The sequence below is a fragment of the Sparassis crispa genome, assembly GCF_003851025.1.
Source record: "Sparassis crispa DNA, contig_000004F, whole genome shotgun sequence".
NCBI classification, from domain to species: Eukaryota; Fungi; Basidiomycota; class Agaricomycetes; order Polyporales; family Sparassidaceae; genus Sparassis; species Sparassis crispa.
Genome location: NW_020939751.1, coordinates 419507 through 438550, shown reverse-complemented (window position 1 = coordinate 438550; position 19044 = coordinate 419507). Strand labels below are relative to the sequence as shown.

The 19044-nt window shown below is 54.9% G+C and overlaps 6 protein-coding genes across 6 annotated transcripts; 2 read left to right on the top strand and 4 right to left on the bottom strand.

The window, feature by feature from the left end:
• Positions 1–1899: 1899 nt before the first annotated feature.
• SCP_0501500 (RNA cytidine acetyltransferase) lies at positions 1900–5728 on the bottom strand (the record flags this gene model as incomplete). Its single annotated transcript, XM_027758215.1, has 12 exons — positions 1900–2119; positions 2218–2495; positions 2553–2779; positions 2834–3102; positions 3158–3297; positions 3357–3476; positions 3536–4372; positions 4425–5024; positions 5079–5259; positions 5316–5429; positions 5483–5574; positions 5624–5728. 12 exons carry the CDS (start codon positions 5726–5728, stop codon positions 1900–1902), a joined length of 3183 nt encoding a protein of 1060 aa, XP_027614016.1.
• Positions 5729–6493: 765 nt separating this feature from the next.
• On the top strand, positions 6494–11253 carry SCP_0501490 (Dicer-like protein; the record flags this gene model as incomplete). Its single annotated transcript, XM_027758214.1, has 6 exons — positions 6494–6676; positions 6728–6931; positions 6990–7204; positions 7255–8397; positions 8459–8665; positions 8718–11253. The coding sequence occupies 6 exons, from the start codon at positions 6494–6496 to the stop codon at positions 11251–11253; spliced, it is 4488 nt and encodes a 1495-aa protein (XP_027614015.1).
• Positions 11254–11483: 230 nt separating this feature from the next.
• SCP_0501480 (Uracil-regulated protein) lies at positions 11484–12916 on the bottom strand (the record flags this gene model as incomplete). Its single annotated transcript, XM_027758213.1, has 7 exons — positions 11484–11620; positions 11680–11738; positions 11793–11963; positions 12016–12169; positions 12222–12284; positions 12336–12457; positions 12516–12916. The coding sequence occupies 7 exons, from the start codon at positions 12914–12916 to the stop codon at positions 11484–11486; spliced, it is 1107 nt and encodes a 368-aa protein (XP_027614014.1).
• Positions 12917–13432: 516 nt separating this feature from the next.
• SCP_0501470 (predicted protein) lies at positions 13433–13950 on the bottom strand (the record flags this gene model as incomplete). The annotated part of the gene is made up of 3 exons (XM_027758212.1): positions 13433–13458; positions 13576–13816; positions 13867–13950. 3 exons carry the CDS (start codon positions 13948–13950, stop codon positions 13433–13435), a joined length of 351 nt encoding a protein of 116 aa, XP_027614013.1.
• Positions 13951–14334: 384 nt separating this feature from the next.
• On the bottom strand, positions 14335–15723 carry SCP_0501460 (hypothetical protein; the record flags this gene model as incomplete). The annotated part of the gene is made up of 1 exon (XM_027758211.1): positions 14335–15723. The coding sequence occupies one exon, from the start codon at positions 15721–15723 to the stop codon at positions 14335–14337; it is 1389 nt and encodes a 462-aa protein (XP_027614012.1).
• A 1204-nt stretch (positions 15724–16927) lies between these two features.
• On the top strand, positions 16928–18671 carry SCP_0501450 (voltage-gated potassium channel; the record flags this gene model as incomplete). Its single annotated transcript, XM_027758210.1, has 9 exons — positions 16928–17372; positions 17426–17496; positions 17551–17636; positions 17693–17794; positions 17849–17927; positions 17982–18001; positions 18058–18071; positions 18129–18289; positions 18345–18671. 9 exons carry the CDS (start codon positions 16928–16930, stop codon positions 18669–18671), a joined length of 1305 nt encoding a protein of 434 aa, XP_027614011.1.
• Positions 18672–19044: the final 373 nt, after the last annotated feature.

Genomic DNA, 19044 nt, shown 5'->3' with positions numbered 1-19044 from the left:
TCCTCCGCTCTCACAGGATGCACCCGACTGGACCGCGCGGCACCACAAGATGGGGCACCATATGTAAGAGAAACAGTATGTACCACGGCGGCGGATTCACCAGATTCTCTGGCAATACCCACTTCAGGTGGGCCACCTACCGTGCATCGAGAACACGATAGTCCTCGGCCACCGCGGTTCGAATTGGCCGATCGAATCCATCGATAATCGATTGATGTTATCGTCTCTCTTAATGTCCAGCACTCAACGTTCGAGTTGGAAGTACAAACTTTCAAATCTTTCCCGAACACGGCTGCCACAGATCATGCAGTCGAGCATGCACACAATGACAGAAACAAGGGTGCAGAAACGACTGGATGTTGACATGAGCTCGGAGGTACGATCTTCATACAGGCACCGTTACATCTCCGTGTATGCGCAATCTGCAGGCTCACTTATCCTCCACATGCAACTGTTTGACCCTGGAGAACATTCTTCACTGCGATTCACCGATGAATGTCACGGACAAACATACGGTACGTTTCCATATGTAAGCATATAAGCAACAACTCTTTACAGAATTTTTGTACGGAGAGGCCTTTCCTCGCCTCCGTGAGATCTGAGCCATGCACTTCGCCTTCGACCAGGCAAGGTACACCAGAGGCTCGATCGCTTTGTGATTTCATTCTTACATCCCAACTTCGTCCGACGAGAGGAAAAGCAGCAGGACGTCATGATACCTCTATCGCAGGTGAGACATCATTCAGTCAGTTCTGTTCAGATCCCTAATCAGGTTGAATGGTATTCTCAATAGAAATCAAGCGTGTATCTTATGATATGCTTCGAAACGCGTCCCTTGCTGGCATGCTATGAGGCAACGAAATCAAGAATCGTTCCGTTGCCTCATAGCAGACTAGGAAGGTAGTCGTGCGTAGGTTGTTATAACACCAGCATGAACCCACGAAGGTGAGAACCGCAAGTGCCAAGTATAGTTGACTAGCACATCTTCTATGTTCACGAGTGTGATCACAGATGTCTTGGGTCATTTCTCTCGTTAAGAAACATTAGATGGGACAAACCTAATGTATGCTTCTATTAGTTGGTACTGCCAGACCGTAATCCTAATCAGAGTGACCTACAGCTTTCTCCTGGCCCAATTTAGGACAACGCCACTCTATATAATCAGGTATCCAGTGAGTTGACCACACCGGAGCAATTGCGTTAAAAAGGTTAGTCCCTTTGAGGCTTGCCGGCACATGAGGCATAAATTCAGGCTGAAGACCTGTTCAATATAGCAAATGACACAGAAGTGTTCCGACCTTTGGAATCTGACTATGCATCTGTTGCTTTTCGGTATCATCGGAGAACACTCAATCTAGAAGTTGGTACGACTGATTCACTTTTCCTCTCCAGTCTTCAAAGAAGTTAGGTCGACCGAAGAGCCATCCCTCTAGTACACCATCCAATACTGCTCCAGCCTTGCAGAGACACAAACCAGCAGATGATAGATACCCTACGTGCGCGCATCTTCAGCGATCCTCGTTCTCGCTACGCCCCTGACGGGTCGACTTCAACCGCGACAACGATCGTAACTGCTCTGCACGTGCACAAGCCTCACACCTGCAGGGTGCAAGCATCCAAGATGAAGCCACTAGGAGGAAGAATATGCTGAGCATGAGTTGGATTCCACTCATTAATATCCCCAATAATGACAATGCTGAAAAATCTTGTTCGCAAAACTGTGTTCTTGCACTAACTAGAGCCCTGCGGACAGAGGAATTCCAGTATGCAACTGGGGTCGGGACGAATAAAATCGAACACAGGTAGTATGTTCTATTATGCAGCACAAGATACAACAGACTATGCAACTCAAAAACGGATAACCAGTAGGATAGAACGACAGGGGAAAGTACCCACAACCTACCGCTTCGCCCTCTTGATACTCCGCCGCGACCCCTTCCTGTCTTTCTCCCCGCTTTTCCCGCCCTTCTCTGGAACGTCCTCCACCTTCCGCTTCTGTCCCGCTGCAACAGTGCTCTTCACGCTCACGACGGTCGACTTGCCCGCCGCACCGCCTGTAAGCTTGGCCACCTGCGCCTCCGCCATACTCCAGTTCGCCGACGCGTCGTCAATCGCGTACCTGTCACGAAAGGGACGCCCTATGAGCCATGAGAGTGCCAAATACCCTGAGCAGCCACGCAGAGCAGAAGGGAGATGAGGACGACAGTGAACACTCACTTGCTCAGGTCCAGTGAGTCGATCATCTCCCGCTGCTTCTCGCGGAGAGCGCGCGTCGCCTCGTCGCCCGCCTCCGCGAGCTCGTCCTCGAGGCTCGTCTCCACGGGCTTCCAGCTCGTCTGTGTGCCATCCACAGCGATGCGCGATACCGCTGGTGGCTCCTCGGGAATATCGGCGCTGATCGCCGTTTTCTGGATGTCGAGCAGGCGCTTCGTGATCTTCTTGATGACCTTGACGAACAGCGCGAGCGCTTGCGAAACCGGGAGCTGCAGCTCAGTCTGCGACAGGGAATCCCGTGAGGAAGAGACATGGCCCGGCGGGTGAATAATACTGACCTCGACTTCCTCTATCGTTTTTCGCTGGAGACCGAGCGCGAGAAGAATCGAGCTCTGCACAGCGCTGAGATGCACCCCTTCGCCCACCCGTTTCTCAAAATATAACGAAGCAACCGTGGGCAGCAGGTCCATGATGACATGATAGTCCAACATGTTGTTGGCGTACGACTCTAGACGTTTTAGATCGAAGGGGGACAATAAAAATGACATCTCGGACGAGGCCAGCTCTAGCAGAAACATGTAAACATTGCACGATATATCTAAGGGGAACGTGGACCTACCTCTCGCCGGGTCGGCGTCCAGTTTTTTCAGACCGTTTTTTGCAGCCTCGAGGATACTCAACGCCGTGACACTGCCGAACTCCCGGAACTTGAAGGACAGCAGTGACAGGAAGCGCCGGCGGAAGTCTTTTGCAAACTCCCCCATCCACTCCAGCTCACTCTCTACAGACGAGTTCAAGCCCCGGACCATCACGCACGTGTGCTCACCCGTCAGGTCACTCGTCGTCTGCCGGATGTACAAGGGAATATAACCTGCCCTCTTCCAGAACCTACAACGGGATCAGCACGGAAGGACATGCTGTGAACGTGCCGGCGATGCCGTACCTCAGAAGCTGCGGTGTCAGTCCGTACGACACACCGAGGTAATCGAGCGTCTCCGGCTTACGCTCCGTGAGCCGCTGCAGCAGTGGTGGCATCGCCGTGGCTGCGCGGATCGTCGGCTTATCTGTGAGCAGCGATGTCGACTGCGGCGACACGAGACTGTCACGACGCATCCTTGCTGATACAACGCGCGGCCACGTACCTCGTCAATAGTGGCAGGATCAGGATAAGCGGGCTCCGGCTTTGACACCTCGTCCAAGTTGAAGTATTCTCCACTGTAGAAGGAATTCAAAGCCTGCAGCGCACGCGCCCCATACCCCATCTGTCGCCTCCACAGTCAGCGGACACATCAGAGGATTACCGTCAGGAAGATGAACCCACGTTCGCATAGTCCGGATGTGTCGCAATGCGCACCACGCGTGCGCCAGAAAGCAGTGCGAATTTGTTCTCCTGGAACTGCTGCGAGATTAGCCAGGGAATCATGTCGCCGCCTGCACGAAAACCTCGGTTCAAGCCATCCATAATTGCCTGCTTGCTGATGTTCCCCTCGAGCGCCACCTGGAGTACGACAAGCGGCTCTGGGAGAGTACTTTCGTCGTCCTTGATGGGCGGGAGAAGTACAAACAGGTGGTGCGCGGGCGCGTCCGAGAGTAGTTGTAGGTCATTCGGCTGGTTCTTGTAGTGACTCGCGACATACAGCGCCATCATGCGCTGCAGGAACACCTCAGACGCGGGGTGATAGCTGAACAACGTGTCTCGCGAGACGTAGAACAGCTCGCACTGTGCGGGGTGCGGGCAGCTGTGCGCGCTCGAGCGCGGCACGACCGTCGCGTCGAGGCAGAGAAGGCTGTTGAGCCACTTCTCGACGGTGTCCCCGGCCGCATATCGAATCGGCGTCTCGAGCTTGATCTCGCGCAGTGTACGCGCTTTCGGCGGTGCCTTGACGATTGGCTTCTTGGAGCTCGAGCTTGCCGCTGCATCGTCTTCGCCCGCGGCGGTGTCTTTGGTAAGCGAGGGGCGGGTGCTCTCACGGAGCTGCTGGATGAGCTTGAGCGAGAGTGATCGGCCGGTGCCTTCGTACCCATTAATAGTAGAGGCCATGAAGACAAGGTATGGTCCGATGAGATTGCGCACAAGAGGCAGCGGGATCGCAGCAGCTTCATCAATGATAACAAGCTCTGCCTGACCTAGAACGTGCGCATCTTGAGGTTGGATGTACTGCGTTAATCCGTCAGCTCCTCGTGCGGGAGAGGCGGAGGCAAGGACGAACCTGAATGGTCTGTCGATGTTGCCGGAAGATGTTGACGCGCACGATAGCTTTGTTGAAATCAGGATTCGTGCTCTGTGCAATATCGTAATCGAGATGCTCCTCGTACCCGAGCACGTCCATACCCTTGAAGACGAACTCGAACAAGGTCTTCAAGTTTTCGGGACTGGGACTGGTCACGAAGATGTTCGAATAGCCGTGCGCGAGCGCTGCAGCAATTGCCAAGCCCAGAGCCGCCGACTTACCTCGCCCCCGAGCAGCGGTCAGCGTCACCGTGGACGATAGTGTCTTCTCTGCGATGGCGTCCACAAAAGTGAGGATCGCCTGGGCCTGATCCAAAGTCTTCGCCAGCTTGACAAGCTCTCCAACCGGTTTCGTGTCTGCAAGGCTGTCTTTCAAGTCCTTGAGCTCAGACTCTGCCTTGCTCTTCCCTCGCGCTTCTTCTAGGGGAACGATGTCCTTCCCTCGGGAGATCGGGAGGACGCTCAATTCATCATCCAAGACAAGACAGTCGTCACATGAGCCGAGGGAGAGGATAAATCGTTCATTGAAACGGGCGACGACTGTGTCATGTGCAGATGTTCTGTAGCGAGCATGTACGTCCTAGCAGAATAAAAAATTAGGCGAGTAGAAATTTGGGAAATCTGAGTTCCTCGCCATTGTCATGGTGTACAGCTGCCGTAGTGAGCTCATCGTCTTGAGCAGTAGCACAACGAGCCCACCGCCCTCGACTGTCTCAATCGTGCGCGCCAGGAGATTGGGTGTGATCGCTTCAAAGTCCTGTAATACGCACATGCCGAACGTCTGACCAAGAATCTTATGCGATTCCTTGTAATATCTGGGCATATGTCAGCTGAGGTGGGCTAAAAGATACCAGAAAAGCGAGAAACATACGTATAACGAATGTCGGTAACTGTGATGAAAATTTCGAAGGGGTCCTGATCGTTGGCCTCCCGGGTCCCGCGCTTAACCTCTCTCCTGATCTTGGCCTCCCGCTTTTTCCTGTGGCTACGGTACAGGATTAGGGTAGGAATGGGGCAGCTTTGGACATGATCACTTACCTCGTGAACCCAAGTTCTTTCTTGTAGCACCATAGCACCGATGGCCGAGCAGACACTCGGGCTTGTGATAGCAAGAAGTGCAGATTGACGACCTGAAAGGCTAAGTGTTCCACTCGCCTTCTATAGCGTCAAAAGACATACCTGATCCCTGCCTTTGTCCCCGACAAGCACGACGAAAGAACGATGATTTTTCTTCACATTGTTATTAATGAGAATAGGAAGACGAGGATCGAGTTGCTTGCGCATAGTGGGGCAGAAGATTCAATAATATTCGATCCTTGTACAATCACTGCTTCAGAGCAGGTAAGATGGTGTTCGCCTCTATGCAGCACCAGATAATATCCAGGGTTTCCGTCCAGTTAGTTCAGATATGCTGGTCAGGATGTGGACCCGTGTACCGGATGTATATCTATAGCTGCAGCCACACGAGGGAAAACTTTGGAAGGTGCGCCTCGAGCGTCTATTTGCCCTTCTTGCTCCTCCACGATCTCACAGCTAGTACTGCCGTTTCGGTAGTAGTTGTATACCGAACGCTGCAGTTCGACGCTACGCACTGGACTTGGACTTTCCCTCAAACGTGTGAACGTGAACCCAGACTGTCTTCACTGCTGTCTTTGTGGCGTCTATTCGATTCCTCCGCAGTTTAACAGCGTCAACTTGGGCGGCTATACCGAGTGTACTTATAAGTAGGTGGCGCAGTCCTCCGACCCGCATTCTTTTTCTCTCAGTTCACCGTAAGTGCTTTCATACCAACCGGTGAGTTGCGATTTGTCGATCATTTTTCGTCACTTGAGCAGGGAAGGTTGGCCATGGTCGGGTCGTTGTTGGCAGTGGCGTTGGGAGAGTGCGCTGGAAGGAGCAGCAGATCATTGGTCTTACTCGTTCCGATCTGCTGTCTCCCTGCTCGTTCTTTCCTCGTCTTGAATCATCGATGTGGAGTATCTAGGGTATTGACTCTAGATCCCCTTCATCGCTCTCAGCACTGTCATCAAACCAAGTTTCCTATCTGCCATGGCCGACAACGAAAACATCGAGGATGAGGCCACCGCCACTGTCCACACCCGTGGTTATCAGCAAGAAATGCTGGAGGAGTCCCTGCGCAACAACATCGTGATAGCGCTCGATACTGGCGCAGGCAAGACGCACATCGCCGTGTTGAGAATGAAGCTCGAAGCGGAACGCGAGACTAGGAAGGTAATAACGTCTTTGACCTGTCTATTGGTGCTGCAATAACGCATTATGCAGTTATCCTGGTTCCTCGCTCCTACAGTCGCTTTGGTCGAACAGCAACGCGACGTCATCGCCTCTGCCATTCCGGTGTCTGTAGGCATCATTTCGGGCGAGGCGGAACCCGATCAATGGACGGACTATGCGCTGTGGCGAAATATCCTCGACACCCATCGCATCATGGTAACGACCCCGCAGCCTTTATATGATGCGTTAACACATGTTAGAGTTCTGCTCGTATTTGCACGACTACATCTGACGTTGCTAAACACCTCCACAGGGTTACATTGACCTCGGGAGAGATATTGGACTACTCGTGTTCGACGAGGCCCATCATGCTGTTCGCAAACATCCATATAACATGATCATGAAGCAGTTCTACTTCAAACTTCCACGACGCGGAAGTGATGACGACTCTGTCAATAGAGTACGGCCCCAGATTTTGGGTCTAACAGCAAGTCCAATCTATGGCGGAAACGTGGACAAAGCATTCTCGTGAGATCTCAGTATTGCCCTCTACGTCAGAAACTCAATCTCGATTACAGTGATCTCGAACAGAACTTGGACTGCGTTATTAGATCTTCTCGCCTCAATCGCGACGAATTGGCCAACCACGTTCACAGGCCTGTCTTCAACCACGTGCTATATTCGTCACCTACGTATGGCTGGGGTGATTTGCCTTCGCGCAATGTTCATGCCTTAAAGTCGGTCCTCAGCCGAATGAACATCGAGAACGACCCCTACGTGAAGAGTCTCCATTCCCGACTCGAAAAGCTACAGCCAGGCCCTGAGCGCAACAGCGTGGACCAGAAGCTTTCCAAGACACTGAGCAAGGAAGACACATTTACGCACAGAGGCCTCAGGGACTTCGAGAGAGCTGCCGAAGAGATTTGCATGGAATTAGGAATTTGGGCTGCGGATTGGTATGTCGCCAAAGTCGTCGAGGTGGCCAAGGTGGCTGCGAATCCACACAATAACTACATGTCCGCATGGCAAGAGAAGGAGAAGGCTTACCTCCTCAGTGCTCTGGTTCAGGTGCAGCTGGAGATCGTCTCATCGCAGCCAGATGATATCCGTGCCGCCTGTTCGCCCAAGGTGCTCTCCCTGGTGCAATGCCTGCTGGCGGAAGAGGCGAACTTCCAATCTTTCGACGAGTCGTACAGCGGCCTTATTTTCGTCACGCGCCGCGATTCGGTCCTTGCCTTGGCTGAGATACTGTCTCGACTCCCCGAGATCTCGGAGAAGTTCCAGATAGGTTGCCTCCTGGGTAGTTCAACGAGCTCCAGACGTCACGCGTTTCTCGACATCACCCGACATATGCTCAAGAACTCGCAATCGGAGACGCTACGCGACTTCAAGATTGGGGATAAGAACCTAATCGTGTCAACTTCCGTCGCAGAGGAGGGGATCGACATTCAGGCCTGCGGCAGCGTGATACGCTTCGATCCACCGCCTAATGTTGTAGCATGGGCACAGAGCAGGGGCAGAGCCCGACGACGACGAAGCAGCTTCATCATGATGTTCGAGAATGATGGCGGGCACCGACCCCTCGTGCAGCAATGGGAACAAACAGAATTGCGCATGCAGGCGTTGTATCTCGAAGAACGCGCAGCTCTGCAAGCACAACCCAATGACGACGACGACGACGATGAAACAGACGATGTCGCGTACTGGGTCGAGTCCACAGGGTGAGTCGTTCAAAAGCATTACGCAGTGTAACTGAAGTGACCAATACATCGGAGTGCATAGTGCTATTCTCACTCTACATTCGGCTACTAGTCATTTGAACCACTTCTGTGCTGTCCTCCCCAATGCTGGCTACGGTGGTCACGATGCTGTATTTGATCTCGATCCTCCTGACTTCCCGGAAGGATGGCATCTCAATCAGACTCAGCTGCCCCCCTACGAAGGACCGTGGGGTGCAACGGTTACTCTACCGCGGTCTGTTCCCGCGAGGTGCGCTCAGATTGTGTATCTATCTCGATGAAGAGAGCTAATCTGTGATCAGTCTCCGCACGTTCTCCTCCGTGCGCGTCTATCGGAGCAAACGATCCGCCCTGAGGCATGTGGCGTTCAACGCATATGTGGAGCTCCACAAAGCTGGCCTTCTCAATGACAATCTTCTGCCTCTCACAAGCGCGATAGAAGAAGACAAAGGCGAAGAAGTCAAGAAACTCCTAGAGGAAGTAGAGAAACGAGCAAGCACCGAGAAGGTCGCCATACAGATGGATCCATGGCTATCTCCGGCAAAGGACGATGATGCATGGTTTTGCAGCAGGCTGACCATCGACGGCTTGCCCGAGCTTTATATGCTCACCCACAAGCCGATGCCCTTCCTTCATGATCACGAGTTCCCATTCCTCTTTGTACCAGGCAAGGAGCCTCTGCGCATATCCGTTAAGTACCAGAAAGGATTCCCCATAAATGCCGCCTTTGTCGAGCGCGCTCGCCGATATACTCGCCAGATCTTTGCTATATTGTGCAGCCAACGCATGGACCCAGAAGATACCTCCTTCACATACCTCTTTCTTCCAATCGTGTTGTCGGAGCAGGAAAAATGCTGGAACGAGCGGCGGAAGTGGATGCAGGATCGCATGTCCGCTGTGTCAGAACTATGTATTTTCGAATCTGCTGAACGCGCAAATGCTGACACCCTAGGCAAGCGGTTCTCTAGGCCGAATGACCTCACTTTGATACGGTCTGGCGAGAAGTTCAACAAGCTCTTGCGTTTCATCGAGTGGACCTATAATGATCTCACGGAAGAACAGGAAGCAGAATTGCTCAAGCGCTACGAAGGCTTCCTAGATGTGGATCCTACCTATACACCATTGATTATGGCTCAGCCATTCCCCCGACGCGTGAACTTCCTCCTGCCGCTCTTTTCAGAGACGGAGGGTCTTGGGCAAGATCGGCCTGTCCTCCTGCATCCAAAGCATGTTACAGTAGAGCTGGTCTCCGGCCCAGATGTTCAGTATGCAATGCTGCTGCCGTCTGTACTTCGCTGGTTGAGCAACGCGCTGACTGTTCTTTCCATGCGATCGGAACTGTTATTTGGGTCTGCCGTAGCCCGTGTCCCTCTGGATCTTCTCGTTGAAGCCACTACAGCACCTGTCTCTCAGGAAGCGACGAACTATCAGCGTCTAGAGACGTTAGGCGACACCGTCTTGAAGTTCATTGCAAGTATGCAGGTTTTTGCGGACCATCCTCTTTGGCATCAAGGTTATCTCTCAAGACGCAAAGATCACGTCATCTCCAACCAGAGTCTGGCGCAGGCGGCTATTTCAAAGGGCTTGTACAAGTGGATCATCCGAGACCGGTTTGCGCCTAAGACGTGGAAACCGCGGTACTCCAATGACTCTTATGTTCCTCGTACTCCAACTAGCCCATCAATGCCGAAGGATTCCAACAAGAAGGAGCGCACACAGGAACTTTCAACTAAACTGTTGGCAGACGTAGTTGAGTCCCTCATCGGTGCATCTTATAAATCTGGCGGTTTCGACGCCGCTATCGACTGTGCCAGGCTGTTTGACCTGGATCTAAACTGGAAGACCATCCCTGTCCGCATCCAGGACATCCTGGCTCAGACGGAGGAACATATTGACCCTCCATCACAGCTTGGCATCGTCGAGCGGATGCTGAACTACCAATTCACCCGCAAGACGTTCCTCATCCAAGCACTGACGCATGGGAGCTACCATGGCGAGCTCGCGTCGATGTCCTACGAGCGCCTGGAGTTCCTGGGCGACGCCGCGCTTGACATGGTCGTGACGAACTACATCTACGACGCGCCGGGCAAGAATTACAGCCCGGGGCACATGCATCTACGCAAGGAGGCGGTCGTGAACGCCCACTTCCTCGCGTTCATCTGCATGAACACCTCACTAGAGTTCGAGGGCGCGATGCCGACGTGGACGCACGAGGGCGACGTCGCCCTCGAGGCCGATCGGCAGCAGATCTATCTGTACCGCTTCCTCATGCATTCGAGCCACCGCGTGCTCGAGGATCAGAGCGTCACCTTTGCACGCTTCGAGAAGAGCGGGCCCGTCATCGCGCATGCGCTGAAGCACGACAGCATATACCCGTGGGCGGCACTGACGAGCCTGCAGGCGCCCAAGTTCCTGAGCGACATGATAGAGAGTCTGCTCGGTGCTGTGTATCTTGACTCCGAGGGCAGTCTGGAGGCGGTCACGAAGGTGATGCGGACGCTCGGGATCATGGATGCCCTTGAGCGTATCGTGGAGGGCAACGTCGACGTCCTGCATCCTGTGTCGCGCCTGCAGGAGTGGGCGGACAGGCAGGATCCGCAGCAGGAGGTGGAGTACGAGATGACGAAGACGAAGTTGGAAATTACGTGCACGATCAAGGTAGGCGGGGAGGTGGTGGCGTCAGTCACGGAGCTGTGGCGCAGCAGAGTGTCGCAACAGCAGGTCAAGTTCGCCGCCGCCGAGCTGGCGATTAAGAATCTGCATGTGCGCGATGAGATTACTGTCGATGTAGACTACGACGATGACTGGGACGATCTACCTGAGGAAATGCCATGGTGAGGGACTATTAGACTTTCCTTAGTTGTAGTCCACGCTTTATCTTGATAACTACATCCCTTGCTGTTTGCATTGGACAAAGCACGAGCACATTATGTCGGTGTAATCTACATAGTACTACAACAATACTGTATCATCACACCTCCCAAGTATCGTATCAGATGACGAGCGAATCCTCCAGAATTTCGTGGTGCGCAGAGCAATCCGTTCGCAGATCCTGAACATTGGTGCAATCAGTGCTCCGTCTCCTCCCACGTCCTCCCTACAGTCTTGACCAAGTCCGCCTCTGTGATCTGCTTCCCGCTCGTGAAGTACCCAGCGGCGATCTTCGCGTCTATCTCTACCCGGGAGTCCGGCGGGACCAGGTATGCTGCAACGGAATGCGTCAGCGTCACTGTCAGAAAGCGCTTGTTGGCATCAACGACATACCGGGTATGTCGTAACGATGGAGGATGGGTATCCCAGACTGTACGATAGCGTTGTATTTCCTGTTGAAGAATGGAGGTCAGCACGAATCCTTGTCCCGTCGTAGGGGGACCCACATGTCGCTCATGGACACCATCCTGTCAATCTTCTTGATCCCGAGCCAGTGCAGGACGTCCGGCATGAGCGCCTGGAAGCGCATGTCCTTCACGCCCGCGACGAGCTCGGTCGCCTTGAAGTACTTGTCCGCGGAGTCTCCGCCGCGCTTGCGCAAGTTGTAGACCAAGTACCTGTAAGCGGATTAGCGAAGGAAGGACGCGAAAGTGAACGGAGGTAGCGCACTTCGTCACTTCGCCGAGCGCGCGGCCTTCCTTGCGGAAGTAAACGACGAGCCCGACGCCCCCGCGTTGAGCGCCACGGATGCACTCTTCGATCGCGTAGGTCAAGTATGGCTTGCAGGTACAGATGTCAGAACCAAATACGTCAGAACCGTTACCTGTGCGAGAAATTATCAGACATGATCTGAACGTAGAGGGACTCTCATTTACATTCATCGTGCACACGGAGTGTCAGTTCCTTGGACTCGTCGGAAAGATAGGCTGGGTTGCCAACTAATAACAAAATGTCAGTATCTACAGCCTGTGCAGTACCCGAATGCATACAGATGTAGGCTGTCAAGTTCCCGATCGGCGGTAGGAACACCTTGATGTCAGGACGGGTGATGAGTTCGGGGTACATTCCTCCCGTGTCCTCAAACAGCGCCCGACGAAGCAGGCTTTCTGAACTATCGCAGAGCATCAGCAAAGAAGGTATATTATTATCATTAAAAGAGCACCGCTTACATGCCAAAGCGTTCCGCCACGCCGGGCAGATACCACACAGGCTCCACTGCAGCCTTGCTGATAACAATCTCAACACCGGGCTCCGCAGTGCTCTCCGAGCCGTCCGCGTTGAGGAGCGGGCGGCTCTTGATGAGGATCTTCCCATCGACCGCGAGGTCGCCCTTGCGCGCCGTCTCGTCGATCTCGCTCATCTTCATATGCGCGCGCGTGACAGCGATGCTCGGGCGGACGTCGAGGCCGAGCTCCTTGATCTCGTGCTTGAACACCTGCGGGACGAGGTGCCCCCACGGGTCGAAGGAGACGATCTTGGTCGGGTCGGACCACGCCGGCTGGGGCGGGATGGGCACCGCGGGCTCCGTCTTGGAGTAGTCCGGCTTGTGCGTCGGCGAGAGCGTGCCCATCGCGATGGCGAGCGCGCGGTAGATCGAGTATGAGCCCGAGTGCGCGCCGATGGCGTTGCGCTGCTTGATAGATGTCGGCAGGCGGGAGCAGATGACGGGGCCGCGCACGGAGGGGTCCCCTGCACCCCAGGTGAGCGGGTACGGCTTTATGCCGTGCTGGTCGGGATACGCTGGAACGAAACGGATGTCAGTGAGTCCTGTCCGAAGTAAGAAACATCGTGATTTTCTGAAAACGCTGCAGAACGTCCTTCGGTGCGGGGTACATCGCCACCTTCTCTCGTTGCCCGATTTATACTCAACGACACCATTCATTGAGGATGCCTTCTATGAAATTAGCAAAGTCCAATTGAAGGCATCCTTGAGGAATTAATTCCAGCACATTGTCCAGGTTCATCATTCATCCTCGTAGCATAATGAGACCTTCAACGGTCTGAATGGATGCCCTGAGCAAACGTCGTGGAAACGACATCTAGCACGCACTTCGGTGAACAGGCTCCTCCATCTGAGTGGGCCCTCTTACGCAACAAACCGAATCTCCCGACCTGAAGTCAGATATTCAGCGCGTTGGCTGGGCATTGAATAGCATGATCTTAGCAGAAGCTAACGACTCCTCCCGGGAAAGTCTGATGCACACATATCGGTCTGAACGAGACACTCACTGCTGAGCAACACCCTGCTAGGGTAGAGCAGCTTCTCCCTGTCCTTCTCGTTGATGATCTTGTCCGACGACACAGGCCCGTTCGTGAACAGCGCAGACGGCGTCTGCACGCCACTGCCGGTCTGTGAGATCGTCAGCGGCACGCTGCTGGGCGACGAGGCTTCGTGGTGGCCAGGGATCGGCGTGCCGCTCTGCTTAGGAGACGACAACGGGCTGACCACCGGGTTCGTCAGGGAGTCCAGCTACACGACGGACATCAGGCAACGTCGTGGCGCACGGGCAGGAGACGCACCTTCGCCTGCAGGGCCTGCTGGGAGACCTGCAGGGACTGGAGCTGGGTGAGGATCTGGGTGAGGATGGCGTCCGAGACGGGCATGGTGGTGCTCGGTGAACTTGTGTGTGGCTGTTATCGCCGGCTCGAAGAGTGCGACTCGATACGATGCGATACGAGAGCGGGAACGTTGGTGAAGCAGGACGATAACACATACCAGAGACAACACCAGGCCTCCTCATCACTTGACTGCACGAGCCGGACGATCCGACGAGGATCCGACCGTGGAATGCAGTTGCGGCGGTGCTTCAGCAGAGGGAGAGTACGACCCGATAACAATAGATGTGCCACAAGTGCACAATAAATAAATAATCTAAGGAGGGGACGTAGTTGATACATTGGTTACAACGAGCGACAGAACACACGCTACATGTACGTAGGAAAATGTATGTCTAACCCATCTATCACAACAGAGCTCAAGTGCTCCGCTCAAGAACGAAGATGTGCCATGGGAGGTGCGCGCAGCGCAGATGTCCTTATCGGAGTAGCAGGCTCGGCACTCCATTCATCAAAACTTTGCGCATCCCATCCGGACGGAATATCTCGCGGGACGTCGTGCCTACTCGCCCGGAGTTGCAAGGGCGGAGGCGGGGCCTTCCTGACGTGTGCCTTGCTGGGGATCGCCCCTGGCGTAGGAGCCTCAGCAGTACGGGCGAAGAAATTCTGGGTCGTCTTCTCGACCTGCTTGCTCAGCTTGGCTCCCAGGGATGAACGCGACGCCCTCCGCCCTTGTGCATCGGGCGGAGCAGAGCGCGGCTGTCGAACGTCGTCCGAAGGAGCATGGATCTCCGGGTAGCGTGCTGGAAAGACGTAGTCCACAGGCTCAACCGGTGGTACCTCAAGGAACCGCCCGCAGCACCACGAATATGGTGGGAAAGGCGTGCACTCTGACTCCGGAGGCCGAGAATGAGGAGAGACGGGAACCATGTCCACCTCTGGCCAGACATAGGGCGCGCACGCGTCGGTGGCTCCAGCGGCCGCGTAGACTTGCGGGCGCACCTCCTGGGGCAGTCGTTCGGGTTCCTCCTCCTCTTCTTCGTCGGCGTCCATGGGCACAACCTGGAAGTATCTTCTGCTTGCGTAACTATGCGACTGCGCGGGTCGCGGACGTCGAGTGGAGCGAGCGGAAGAAGGCGCCGCGTCCACCTCAGGGGAACGGGGTGACGCGTGAGCTGCAGAACGGGGTGACGGGTGCGATGTTGAACGAGGCGACGTGTGTGTGGCCGAACGAGGTGATAGGTACGCAGCCGAACGAGGCGATAGGTATGCAGCCGAACGCGGAGACGCGTAGGCAGCAGACCGTGGCGACGAATGTGGATCAGAGCGTGGCGGCGACAGATAACCTGCAGAACGAGGAGACGCATACGCTGCAGAGCGAGGAGACGCATAAAACGCAGCAGGGGTGCCACCAGGGACCGCATAGATGGGCGGGCTCACCAACCCCCAAGGTGGCCGCATGGGCGCATCCACTTCCTGGTACGGATGGAGGGGCACGTAGTGGAGAGGGTGGTAATCCAGGTATCCTCCACTACGCGGCGTGCTGGGATACGGGTATGGCCGCAGAGGAACATAACGGGGCGACATGCCCTGCTCCGCCATTCGAGGCGGGTACGCGTACGCAGCGCTCCCTGGGTCCGCGTAAATCTGCCGGGGTGCCTTCCTTTCGGGCGGCGGGCTGGGCAGCGCGTCCTCTCCCGGCGGGGGTACCTTGGGAAGAGGCTTGAGGTCTCTGTAGGTGCGCAATTGGTGTTCGACGCGACGAGTGGCCGAGTTGTGTGGGTCGTGGAACGCACACTCAACACACCAGTATTCCGTCATAGGAACCAGGAGACTGTCGCAGGTGGAACACTGCATGGATCCAATGGGCGGCGTCGATAGCTGCCGCCTGAATCTCATTGAGGACGATCGCGAAGTTGGGATGGGGAGAGGTCGAGGAGCAACCAAAACAGCGATGTGGTGGGTCTAAGCAGAGAGGAAGACGCTTATTAAACGCAAACGCGATCGCTTTGTTCTGCCGATTACGTTTGAAAGCGATAGACGGATAAAGGACGGTGGGGGGTTGAGAGCGTGGCGTGTTGAACAAAGATGAAATGAGATCCAAGTGCAAGATATATCGAGTGGCGGAGGCATTCATTTAAAACGAGTGGCTGTGGTCACAAAACGTGCTGCTGTGGCTGAACTATACCGTACGAAGACGAGGACCTTCACGACACCTGTTAACATAAATCTCACTGGGGGTGGACAGGCAGTATTGGGAAGTTTGTTGTCAATACTCCTTCTTCATCCCAAGTGGCATTCGGCAGTATGATAGCGTCCCATACGGCAGTGCTTCTGCTCACCCTTCCGCAGGCGATGTTCTGTATTTTACCGACGCGTAGATCTGGCTGACCATGGCAAGGTCAGTGCCAGGGCAGGGTGGGGAAATACTGGACGAGAACCCATATTTCACCCCCTTGCACTGGCACTGAAGGGTCAGTGAGTTCGACCGCGATCGCAGACTTCAACATCACCAGAGAAGCAGAGGCACAAAACATCCCGCCAACCGTTATTCTGCAGCACAGAATGGAAACTACGGGTGGGCGAGAACGCCACGACGCTGGGCGAGCATACATTAGAGAGTTTCGAGGACCCACCGCTTTCCCACCCGGAAAGGTACCATCGTACAGCCAATCTCGAATGATCTGCTTCGAGATCACTCAGTGAGCGAAGAAGGTCCATTTCGCGCAAACGATCCTGCCAATCCTTCCAAGACATCTTGCAACGGTGCTCGCCGTGAGCGACGACGGCCGACGGTATGATGATGGTCGATGACAAAGGACACTGGGTCCGGTTACATAGGCGCCGTCCGTCAGCACGGTCATCCCCGCCGACAGATACCGCAGTAGTACATTTACTCTACCAGCTCACTCGCATGCCCGCACGAAATAGCTAGCACCCACCGTCCAAGACCCTCTGCTCCGTATCTCGAACCGCGTCTCTAGAACACTGCACCTCTCGTGGCGGACAGTGCATCTGCTCCTGAATGTCTCAGTCCATCCCGCTCACGCGCATCGGCACACCTCGAGTCAGCTCACCACACCTCAGCACCCCCCCCTCTGGTGCGCGATATGTCCGGGTCAACGAGGGCGCGACGGAGTCGCCTGACCGGGAGGTGTTCCCGGAGTCGTTCGATGACATGAACGACTTGGACCAACAGCACCAGTCCGCGTGGAAGCGCAGTATCTACATGCTGCTCGAGCAGCCGACGAGCTCGCAGGCGGCGTTCCTCGTGCTCATCGTCACCACCTCGCTGATTGTTATATCGGCTGTGGTCACTGTGCTCGAAACCATCCCGTCGTTCCATTCTATCAATCCGAGCGTGTGGTTCGGCCTCGAGACGGCGCTGGTGGCGCTCTTCACGGTGGAGTACGTCGCGCGATGTCTGGCGCACTCTGGCTCCTGGAGGAAGTTTCTGAAGTGGTTCGGATGTACGTCACCATTCTCGTTTATCGTTGGAACAGACATGTATCTCCCGTCTCAGCGTTCTTCGGGATCATCGACCTGCTTGGTATACTTCCATATTACATCGAGGTAGCAATGGGCCAAGACACGGTACATCCTGCAGCATTCTTCGGTGCCTGCCGCTGAGAATCTCACTAGTTCTAGTCAACGTTCTTCAGGTTCACCATCCTGCGTACATTCCGCCTGCTGCGCGTCTTCAGGCCGTTCCGCTATAATAACACTATACTCTTGCAAGTGCTCTCCGCTCGCATGTCCTCATCACAACTAGCGCTAACGGGCTCGTCAGAACTATAGAAGTCATGTATCTATCGTTCCGAAGATCGCAGCACGCCCTGCTCGCGCTGCTCTTCTTCGTATTAATGGTCCTCGTCGTCTTCAGCACACTACTGTATGTATGGTCTGCTATTGGCATATCTGTGCTTTCTGATGTGCTCGGTCGCAGGTATTTCGTTGAAAGAGGTACGTGGGATGAGAACATGGGCATGTTCGTTAACTCGGACGGCGACCCAAGTCAATTCTCGGTACGTCCCAGGAAAACCCGTTCAAAAATGCCGTGATATCTGACGCGTCCACAGTCCATACCGGCAGCAGCATGGTGCGTAATCACTTCCTCTTATCCATAAGGGACCTCAATGAACACCCGGCGCCTAGGTTCGTGTTAGAAAGTAAGTCGCGACGGTCACATGTCTCACAGTACACTCACGTCCCACCGTGCCACCCAGCCATCACAACCGTCGGATTCGGCGAGATCACCCCGCGCTCCTTCCTCGGGCGCCTCATCACCATCCCGCTCCTCATCTTCGGCCTCCTCCTCATCGCGCTCCCTACCTTCGTCCTCGGCCGCGAATTCAGCATGGTCTGGGAGGCGATGCATCAGAACCAGGTGCATCCCATCTCCGCCCTTTTTCTTCCGCATACAGGCTGACGTTACGCCGCAGACCGCCCGGACGGAGGTCTTCGACGCTAGGCTCGACCAGCTCTCGTCGCCCGAGCTTCCCCGCACGCGCTCAATCCAAGACATCCGCGCGGAGGCCGCGAGCGGCTTGTGGCGCCACTCGAACGAGACGAGCCTCCGGCTGCCCCCGGCCGGCGTGGGCATGGGCGCGGCGGAGCTGAGCGCGCAGGTTGCGGAGTTGCGGGCGGCGCTAGAGATGCAAGGGCTCCTGCTCCGGCGCGTTGTCGACGCGGTCGAGGGCCGGCGCAAGGTCAGGGTGCCGCGCGCACAGCACAACGAGGACGCGGCACGGAGCGAGGACGAGAGCTGACACGCTCGCGGTGTTCGTATATCTTATTGGGTTTTATGTGCCTGTTGCATGTAACTGTAATAGACTCATTTGCAAGCTGCCTTACAGTGAAGCACTTTGCGTTGCGAGACACGGATCAACATTCAACGTGAGAGGCCAATCTGAGTTCGTCAGATCTACGCTCTCTACTCCCGCTAACTCAGATCGACACAGATCAGCTACGGCTGTATACAAGAGGACAAAGTCGTGAAGTTCTGTTACATCGCTCGCACGTCGAAGTAAGCGTCACCAATTGTACAGATTCGTGGTTTAGACATTTAGTACTCATCGGTATACGCATCGAACAGAATTTCAGGGGACTGTGTACCTTCTTGTGCAGTCTGCGTCACCCAAA